Below are 10,735 nucleotides of genomic sequence, written 5' to 3' on the forward strand. Positions count from 1 at the left end.
TTATACTAGAATGATACGGGAATTATACTAGAATGATGCGCGGATTATACTAGAATGATACGGGAATTATACTAGAATGATGCGCGAATTATACTAGAATGATACGGGAATTATACTAGAATGATGCGCGAATTATACTAGAATGATACGGGAATTATACTAGAATGATGCGCGGATTATACTAGAATGATACGCGAATTATACTAGAATGATACGGGAATTATACTAGAATGATACGCGGATTATACTAGAATGATACGGGAATTATACTAGAATGATGCGCGGATTATACTAGAATGATACGGGAATTATACTAGAATGATACGCGTATACTAGAATGATACGGGAATTATACTAGAATGATGCGCGAATTATACTAGAATGATACGGGAATTATACTAGAATGATACGCGGATTATACTAGAATGATACGGGAATTATACTAGAATGATACGGGAATTATACTAGAATGATGCGCGGATTATACTAGAATGATACGGGAATTATACTAGAATGATGCGTGGATTATACTAGAATGATACGGGAATTATACTAGAATGATGCGCGGATTATACTAGAATGATACGCGAATTATACTAGAATGATGCGCGGATTATACTAGAATGATACGCGAATTATACTAGAATGATACGGGAATTAAAGGAGTAAGGAATAATGAAATTAAACGTATAAAAGAATGAAGAACAAAAAGCAGACACTGAGGAGGGAGGGAAAGAAGAAGGAAGGAAGGAAGGGGAGAGAGGGAAGGAGGGAGGGAGGGGAGAGAGGGGAGAGAGGGAAGGAGGGAGGGAGGGGAGAGAGGGGAGAGAGGGGAGGAAGGAGGGGGCGCAGCCCCTGGGGAGGTGAGACAGTTCTTACTATTTCAATCTTCCAGGATAGTGCTTATCTTGGAGGGGGTGACGAGGAGGGGAGTAATTTGTCGGGGGGGAGGAAGGGGAGGGGGGAGGGAATGGGGGAGGAGGGGGATTATTATAATCAAGGGGAAGCGCTAAACCCGTAGGATTATATAGCACCTGTGGGGGGGGGATGTGGAAGGCATTCAGGCTTAATTCAGGAAACTGGAGCACAGATCCAATTCCCTAAATCAAGAGCCCCTCACCAACATCAAGGAACCTTCCTTGAGGGGGGGGGAGGAACAGCTACCACACTGGAGGGGTGATCACTTGTTGCAACATTGATTTTTACCCTTGTGATGGTTACTGCCGGCACCAGGGTCTTGGTAACACCTGTCTGTCTATCTGCCTATCTATTTATCTATTTGTCTATCTTTCTATGTATCTATCTATATGTCATTACCATTCCTTGCACATTACGTAGTAGTCTTTTCAGTATTTACAAAACATCGCTTGACTCCTAGTATTTTTGAAATAAAAACGCGATAGGTATTTATAGGAAGTTGACTCTCTCTGTCTCTGTCTCTCTCTCTCTCTCTCTCTCTCTCTCTCTCTCTCTCTCTCTCTCTCAGCAGATTACACTCCCGTGTCTTGGTCAGACACTACTCCAAGTAGAATGTTATTCTGTCAATTCTGCGACGTTTGATAATGTCCTCAACGTCCTTGCAGAGTCTACTGGAGCAAAGTGGAGCAGACAGAACACTCGTGTGGTACACGCACCATCCTGTCTGCTAACCATAGATCCGCTAACACAGTAGAATGATAAACTGTACTAGTGACTCACTCTCCAAATCACACAAAATAAAACGAGAGAGAGAGAGAGAGAGAGAGAGAGAGAGAGAGAGAGAGAGAGAGAGAGAGAGAGAGAGAGAGAGAGAGAGAGAGAGAGAGAGAGAGAGAGAGAGCACTAACAGTTAAACTACTTCTGTTGTAAACACGTTGTGACGATCAGGTAGAGACAGTCCTTCCCTGATAGGCAACGAAGGTTGAAAATCAGGATACGAGTCTTGTGTTGCACGTAGTCTGTCGGTAGATGGGGCGAAACGTCTTCATCTTTATTATAGATGTGCAGGACGATCAGTATGCCACTGCAACATGAACACTTCGCTTCTGCAACATGAGCACTTAGCGATTCACGGTAATTCACAATTCATGCACAAAGATTATTATTATTATTATAATCAAGGGGAAGCGTTAAACCCGTAGGATTATACAGCGCATGTTGGTGGGGTGGAAGGTATTCAGGGAACCGGAGCACAGATCCAATTCCCTAGATCAAGAGACCCCTCAACAGCATCAAGGGACCTCCCTTGAGGGATCATTGCCCTCAAGGGCTAATAACAATCCAGGAAGGAGCGAAACATCAAGAGGCTTTCATTCACAATTCACAAACATTCCATGAACGACGCTTCGGTCAGTCCAGACACACTTGTCAGGTGACAGGATTTAGTCTGCAATTAATAGGGTCGTGGTGGGCAATGATTTCGTTTACTAGGGCCATGACAGGCAATAATTGTCGTTTAGTAGGGTCGTGATGGGCAATGATTGTCGTTTACTAGGGCCATGACAGGCAATAATTGTCGTTTAGTAGGGTCGTGATGGGCAATGATTGTCGTTTACTAGGGCCATGACAGGCAATAATTGTCGTTTAGTAGGGTCGTGATGGGCAATGATTGTCGTTTTCCAGGGGTGAATATGGACGACGATCGGCAGAAGGTGTTGGTGACGTGGGTGGGACGCACCGAGGGTGTCACCCACGTCAAGAAAGCCCTCAAGGAACTCGTGAAGACCAGCAGAACCATCTTGCCCTCAGGTGGTGCACTCTACACCATCTGCGAAAACTTCGACACCTTCCAGAAGGGAGGTAAGTGGTGGAGCCCACTTCGGGAGTCCACACCACACCCAGGGTATCTCCTGTGAAGCACTATCTGCTACTATAGACTGAAGACTATCGTAGTATGTTATCCAGGTGTCTGAGGCTAGAAAGGTAAAGCAGAATGCTTTAATAGGCCTAAGGCCTATTGAATGCATAAAGGTCATGAAGCCAAGGAAAATTGAACACAGAAAATGGACATTAACGTTACCTTAATTATAAATAATCATAGACGTTTTCTCTTCTACACTAACTTTCTCCTCTGCTCTCTTCTACAGGTCTTTACCCACTGCTTCATCTGACGGAGGAGTCAGTCACCATTAGCAAGTTCCTCAAAATTCACTCGTATCTGGATGCTCTAGCTCTGGGCCCTGAGAACATGGTCGACCAGGGTGAGTGCTACAAGCTTGCTTTTTTTTTATTCCAGGAAGTTGACAGCAGCTCTGATGTGACACCAGCTGTGTGTGTGTGTGTGTGTACTCACCTATTTGTACTCACCTATTTGTGGTTGCAGGGGTCGAGTCTTAGCTCCTGGCCCCGCCTCTTCACCGGTTGCTACTGGGCCCTCTCTCTCCCCGCTCCATGAGCTTTATCAAACCTCGTCTTAAAACTGTGTATGGTTCCTGCCTCCACTACGTCATTTTCTAGGCTATTCCACTGCCTTACAACTCTATGACTGAAGAAATACTTCCTAATATCTCTCTGACTCATTTGTGTCTTCAACTTCCAATTGTGGCCTCTTGTTTCTGTGTCCCCTCCCTGGAACATCCTGTCTTTGTCCACCTTGTCTATTCCACGCAGTATTTTATATGTCGTTATCATGTCTCCCCTGACCCTCCTGTCCTCCAGTGTGGTCAGGCCGATTTCCCTTAATCTTTCTTCATAGGACATTCCCCTTAGCTCTGGAACTAACCTTGTCGCAAACCTTTGTACTTTCTCTAGTTTCTTGACGTGCTTTATCAAGTGCGGGTTCCAAACAGGTGCTGCATACTCCAGTATGGGCCTGACATACACGGTGTACAGTGTCTTGAATGATTCCTTACTAAGGTATCGGAATGCTGTTCTCAGGTTTGCCAGGCGCCCATATGCTGCAGCAGTTATCTGATTGATGTGTGCTTCCGGAGACATGCTCGGTGTTATACTCACCCCAAGATCTTTCTCCTTGAGTGAGGTTTGCAGTCTTTGGCCACCTAGCCTATACTCTGTCTGTGGTCTTCTGTGCCCTTCCCCTATCTTCATGACTTTGCATTTGGCAGGATTAAGTTCGAGAATTATTATTATTATAATCAAGGGGGAAGCGCTAAACCCGGAGGATTATACAGCGCCTGGGGGGGGGGGGGATGTGGAAGGCATTCAGGCTTAATTCGGGGAACTGGAGCACAGATCCAATTCCCTAAATCAAGAGCCCCTCACCAACATCAAGGAACCTTCCTTGAGGGGCTAAATTCGAGAAGCAATTTGCTGGACCAGGTGTCCAGTCTGTCCAGGTCTCTTTGAAGTCCTGCCTGGTCCTCATCAGATTTAATTCTCCTCATTAACTTCACATCATCTGCAAACAGGGACACTTCTGAGTCTAACCCTTCCATCATGTCGTTCACATGTGTGTGTGTGTGTGTGTGTGTGTGTGTGTGTGTGTGTACTCACCTATTTGTGGTTGCAGGGGTTGATTCATAGCTCCTGGCCCCGCCTCTTCACTGATTGCTACTAGGTCCTCTCTCTCCCTGCTCCATGAGCTTTATCATACCTCGCCTTAAAACTATGTATGGTTCCCGCCTCCACTACTTCACTTTCTAGGCTATTCCACGGCCTGACTACTCTATGACTGAAGAAATACTTCCTAACATCCCTTTGATTCATCTGAGTCTTCAACTTCCAATTGTAACCGCTTGTGTCTGTGTCCCATCTCTGGAACATCCCGTCTTTGTCCACCTTGTCTATTCCGCACAGTATTTTATATGTCGTTATCATGTCTCCCCTGACCCTCCTGTCCTCCAGTGTCGTCAGGCCGATTTCCCTCAACCTTTCTTTGTAGGACACTCCCCTTAGCTCTGGGACTAGTCTTGTTGCAAACCTTTGCACTTTCTCTAATTTCTTGACGTGCTTGACTAGGTGTGGATTCCAAACTGGTGCTGCATACTCCAGTATGGGCCTGACGTAAATGGTATACAGAGGTTTGAACGAATCCTTACTGAGGTATCGGAACGCTATCCGTAGGTTTGTCAGGCGCCTGTATGCTGCAGCAGTTATCTTATTGATGTGCACCTCAGGAGATATGTTCGGTGTTATACTCACCCCCAGATCTTTTTCCTTGAGTGAGGTTTGCAGTCTTTGGCCATCTAAACTATATTGTGTCTGCGGTCTTCTTTGCCCTTCCCCAATCTTCATGACTTTGCATTTGGCAGGGTTAAACTCAAGGAGCCAGTTGCTGGACCAGGCTTGTAGCCTGTCCAGGTCTCTTTGTAATCCTGCCTGATCCTCATCCGATTTGATTCTTCTCATTAACTTCACATCATCTGCAAACAAGGACACTTCTGAGTCTATCCCTTCCGTTATGTCATTCACATATACCAAGAACAGCACAGGTCCTAGGACTGACCCCCTGTGGAACCCAGCTTGTCACAGGCGCCCACTCGGACACCTCGTCACATACCATGACTCGTTGTTGCCTCCCTGTCAGGTATTCCCTGATCCATTGCAGTGCCTTTCCTGCTGTGTGTGCCTGATCCTCTAGCTTTTGCAGAAACCTCTTGTGAGGAACTGTGTCAAAGGCCTTCTTGCAGTCCAAAAAAATGCATTCGATCCACCCCTCTCTCTCGTCTTACTTCTGTCACCTTGTCATAAAACTCCAGTAGGTTTGTGACACAGGATTTTCCTTCCCTGAAACCGTGCTGGTTATCAATTATACACTTGTGTGTGAGTGTGTGTGTATATACTCACCTATTTGTGATTGCAGGGGTCGATTCACGTGTCATACCTGTTGTACCTTTTCTTCAAACTCTGCATGGTGAAGCCTGCCTCTGCCACTTCTTCCAGGTCATTCCACTTCCTGATCACCCTCAGGCTGAAGAAATACTTCCTGACATCCTTATGGCTCATCTATGTCCCAGTATCTCTCCTCTGAGTGGTGGTAACACCTGTCATCTACCTGGTGGTAACACCTGTCATCTACCTGGTGGTAACACCTGTCCTACCGTTGCAGGTATGTTTGAGGAAGTAGCGTGTGTCAGACCTGCCGTGGAGGATCTGGAGGTCACTAACTCTGTACTAGCAGTCTCTGCCTTCAAGAGTCTTGAACCCTCGCCTAACACCAAGCTAGTTAAGGAGTGGAAGGTACTACTAGTATTATATAAGTAGTAGTAGTTGTATTAGTAGTAGTAGCACTAGTACTAGTTCTATTACTACCAGTAGAAATAATACTAGCAGTAGTAGCAGTAGTACTAATAATAATTCTATTACGACTACTACTACTAGCAGTAGTAGTATTACTATTGTTATTATTATTAATTATAATCATCATTATGCTTATTAGAAAAAGTGCTAAACCTGTGTGGATCATTCAGCTCAAGGAGTGGTAGCACAGATTTGATCCTCCATCTGCAAACGAATGAAAGATTTCCTTACGGTAGGGAATTTATTTTCCCCAGTTTCCCTGCCCCTAGTGCCCACACTAGGGGCAGTACCCCTGAGGGTACTGAGTACTGCCTTCCTTTGTTCCTCCTGCAGCAGTGGACAGGAGCGAGGGCCTTCCTGCAGGAGGTGGTGATGGCGGGTCTGCAGTGCCTGGAGATCAGGTTTCTGGTCAAGGTGGCGCCCTACGAGGAGCCTGCTGGCTTCTGCTACATTCTGCTGACCAAGGTTAGGTGTTAGGTGTTGCGGGTGTTGCAGCTCCTTGCTGACGAAGGTGAGGTGTTGGGAAGGTACTGCAGGCATTAGTGAGAATAAACATGTGATGTGTCACTGTCGTGGAGAACAACAGGGCGACCTGCATGGTGACACGTGTCCACTAACACGTATTTCATTAACAAGTGTCCAGCGACACTTGTTTCAGCAAGTGTCCATAAAAACACCTTACAACAACAATCTTTGAGGAAAAAACTTTATTTATCATGATATTATAAGTCTGTTATCAGCCTTTGTTTATCACTGGTTACGTGCATTTGGCTAGTGAAAGTCTTAAGAGGCACACAAGTTCCCCCATCTTCTAATAACACGTTTATTTTTCCACTATAATCTACGTTATCCATAATTACAATAGTGTTCTAGAGGTCTGAGTACAGCTCAGACCTCTACAACACTATTATCTTCAAAGATTTGTTAAGTTATACCATGAATTAAGGAAAGATCCTGGACTTCACCTAACAAAACAGACAAAGCAAATGCGATAGTAATTATGGACAACGTAGATTATAGTGGAAAAATGAACATGATATTAGAAGAAACTTGCTTGCCCCTTAAGGTAAAGATGAAAAAACAAGTGACTGAAACAGTACACATATAACCAGCACATAGGAGAAAGAAACATGACGACGTTTCGGTCCAACTGTGTAACTAGTTAATGATCAAAGTCGGACCGAAACGTTGTCGTAAGTTTCTTTCTCCTATGTGCGGGTTATTTTCGTGAGGACATGATGGTAAACAACTTGCCGTAGGGAGGGGTTCCATTCGGCGAGTTGTTTCCTGGCATGCCAGTGTCCTATACACTGACCTGCTGGGTTTAGGGCAGGTTTTACCACTGGCTTCACTCCACTCCCTTTTCAGTGGGTTTTTTTAAGCTTGTCTTCCTGTTCCAGGTTGCTATCCACGACCCCAGTGACGAGAACATAGCAGTGGACGTCCTACAGAGGTTGCGCGTAGAGAGATGGTCCGGTTACAACACCATATACAGGGAGGTTCAGTGACTTGCTCTTTGTCCTCCCCTTCCATGAACCTTCTTGCCCTCTCTCTGAGCCCCTACTCATCTGTGTCTCTATGAAGAACAGCATCCTACAGAGGTTGCACATGGAGAGATGTTCTGGTTACAACACCATCTACTGGAAGGTTCAGTGACTTCCTCTTTGACTGCCCCCTCCAAGAACCTTCTTGGTGTCTCTCTCTGAACCCCTTCTCATCTGTGTGTCTCTGAAGAACAGCAACCTTGTTCCAGCAACCTGTCTTTGGGACTTTCATGTTTCCCTGGACCTGCATCTGCAGCATCTGAGGTGCAGTTCTTGCATGGTCTTGAAGTCCTTCAAGACTCATGGTATCAACTTCATGTTGTTGCACCCTAGCACCCTACCACATGAGCAACATTCACCTTCGACCTGTATCAACATCTTCAAGATTTAAGACTCATCTTTATCACATCTGCCAAGCTCAGCCACAACCTGCTGGAACTGCTTCTAGACACTCATGTAAGCCTTGGTCCGCATGTGCAGCACGTGACCCCATGCTGCTGCTGTTAGTGAGGTTGCAAAGCTTGTTAAAAGCCAGAAGAGATCCAGCAACTCTCAGTGCACATATGATGTTGCATTACATCCATTTCCAAAATTAAGTTTGTAAAAGTCTTTTTTGGATTGTTGCCATCTATCATAACTGTATGCAAATGTGAGTGAGTGAGTGAGTGAGTGAGTGAGTGAGTGAGTGAGTGTGTGTGTGTGTGTGTGTGTGTGTGTGTGTGTGTGTGTGTGTGTGTGTGTGTGTGTGTGTGTGCGCACACATGTGCATTTGGTCATTTAGAGAGAATGGATCAAAGTAGAATGACATGGAGAGCGTATAAGTCTGTGGGGGAAGGAAGGCGGGGTAGGGTCATCCTCAAAAAGGTTGAAGGGAGGGACTAAAGGAGGTTTTGTGGGCGAGGGGCTTGGACTTCCAGCAAGCGTGCGTGAGCGTGTTAGATAGGAGTGAATGGAGACGAATGGTATTTGGGACTTGACGAGCTGTTGGAGTGTGAGCAGGGTAATATTTAGTGAAGGGATTCAGGAAAACCGGTTATTTTTATATAGCCGGACTTAAGTCCTGGAAATGGGAAGTACAGTGTCTGCACTTTAAAGGAGGGGGTTTGGGATATTGGCAGTTTGGAGGGATACGTTGTGTATCTTTATACATATATGCTTCTAAACTGTTGTATTCTGAGCACCTCTGCAAAAACAGTGATTATGTGTGAGTGTGGTGAAAGTGTTGAATGATGATGAAAGTATTTTCTTTTTGGGGATTTTCTTTGTTTTTGGGTCACCCTGCCTCGGTGGGAGACAGCTGACTTGTTAAAAAAAAAAATATGTATATATATATATATATATATATATATACATATAATTTATATATATATAATTTATATATATAATTTATATATATATATATGTATAATTTATATATATATTTTTTTTTTTTCAACAAGTCGGCCGTCTCCCACCGAGGCAGGGTGACCCAAAAAAGAAAGAAAATCCCCAAAAAGAAAATACTTTCATCATCATTCAACACTTTCACCACACTCGCACATTATCACTGTTTTTGCAGAGGTGCTCAGAATACAACAGTTTAGAAGCATATACGTATAAAGATACACAACATATCCCTCCAAACTGCCAATATCCCAAACCCCTCCTTTAAAGTGCAGGCATTGTACTTCCCATTTCCAGGACTCAAGTCCGACTATATGAAAATAAATAAATAAATAAATAAATAAATAAAAATATATATATACATATATATATATATATATATATATATATATATATATATATATATATATATATATATATATATATATATATATATATATATATACATATACATACATACAACATTATAGGTAGTAGGTTGGTAGACAGCAACCGCCCAGGGAGGTACTACTGTCCTGCCAAGCGAGTGTAAAACGGAAGCCTGTAATTGTTTTACATGATGGTAGGATTGCTGGTGTCCATTTTTCTGTCTCATAAACATGCAAGATTTCAGGTACGTCTTGCTACTTCTACTTACACTTAGGTCACACTACACATACATGTACAAGCATATATATACACACTCCTCTGGGTTTTCTAATATTTTCTTACTAGTTCTTGTTCTTGTTGTTTATTTTCTCTTACCTCCAGGGGGAAGTGGAACAGAATTCTTCCTCCATAAGCCATGCGTGTTGTAGGAGGCAACTAAAATGCCAGGAGCAAGGGGCTAGTAACCTCTTCTCCTGTATATTTTACTAAATGTAAAAGGAGAAACTTTCGTTTTTCCTTTTGGGCCACCCCGCGTCGGTGGGATACGGCCGGTGTGTTGAAAGAAAGAAAGAACATACAACATATATATACATATATGTATACATATTGGGCTAGTAACCCCTTCTCCTGTATACATTACTAAAGTTAAAAAGAGAAACTTTTGTTTTTCTTTTTGGGCCACCCTGCTTTAGTGGGATACGGCCTGTTTGTTGAAAGAAGAGACAGACAGACATACATATACATATAGTGTTTGTCAAGGGATCAAACCCGTTAGCTGGACTTGAGTCCTGGAAGTGGGAAGCACGATGCCTGCACTTTAAAGGGGGCTTTGGGATACTGGCTGTTCGGAGTGACATCTAAACTTCTGTATCTGAGCGCCTCTGCAAAGACAGTGATTATGTATGAATGATGAAAGTTTTTCTTTCTTTTTTGGGTCACCCTGCCTTGGTGGGCAGATGGCCAACTTGTTGAAAAAAAAAATGTATACATGCAAGAATTGTGAACAAGCAACACAGGACGCAAAACAACTCGGGGAAGGGGATGATGTTGAATAAGAGTGTTAGGCCTTTTGTCTTGTAATCAACACATCATCAGGAGCTTGCAAAGTTGCAGAAATGAGTAAGAAATCTCAGCAAATATCATTCTGAAAGGCTGTATAGTCCTTGTGCCTAGTGCCTGAGAGATTAAGTAAGGTAATTTAGTGATTAACTAGCAAAATTAGCATTGGTAATATAATGGTCATCAAGATTATCAGTTGGACT

At 43.7% G+C, this 10,735-nt stretch overlaps 1 protein-coding gene across 1 annotated transcript in view; it reads left to right on the plus strand.

Moving 5' to 3' along the window:
* The window catches only part of LOC128697344 (uncharacterized), a 16,713-nt gene extending 8,319 nt beyond the window's left edge, over positions 1-8,394 (plus strand). The window contains exons 2-6 of the mRNA XM_053788964.2: positions 2,602-2,778; positions 3,066-3,179; positions 5,987-6,117; positions 6,511-6,642; positions 7,578-8,394. Of these exons, the coding sequence (XP_053644939.1) occupies positions 2,610-2,778; positions 3,066-3,179; positions 5,987-6,117; positions 6,511-6,642; positions 7,578-7,685 (654 nt within the window). The 5' untranslated portion in view covers positions 2,602-2,609 and the 3' untranslated portion in view covers positions 7,686-8,394. The remainder of the gene's footprint in view (positions 1-2,601; positions 2,779-3,065; positions 3,180-5,986; positions 6,118-6,510; positions 6,643-7,577) is intronic.
* Positions 8,395-10,735: the final 2,341 nt, after the last annotated feature.

This window comes from Cherax quadricarinatus, chromosome 44 (genome assembly GCF_038502225.1).
Source record: "Cherax quadricarinatus isolate ZL_2023a chromosome 44, ASM3850222v1, whole genome shotgun sequence".
In the NCBI taxonomy this organism is placed as follows: domain Eukaryota; kingdom Metazoa; phylum Arthropoda; class Malacostraca; order Decapoda; family Parastacidae; genus Cherax; species Cherax quadricarinatus.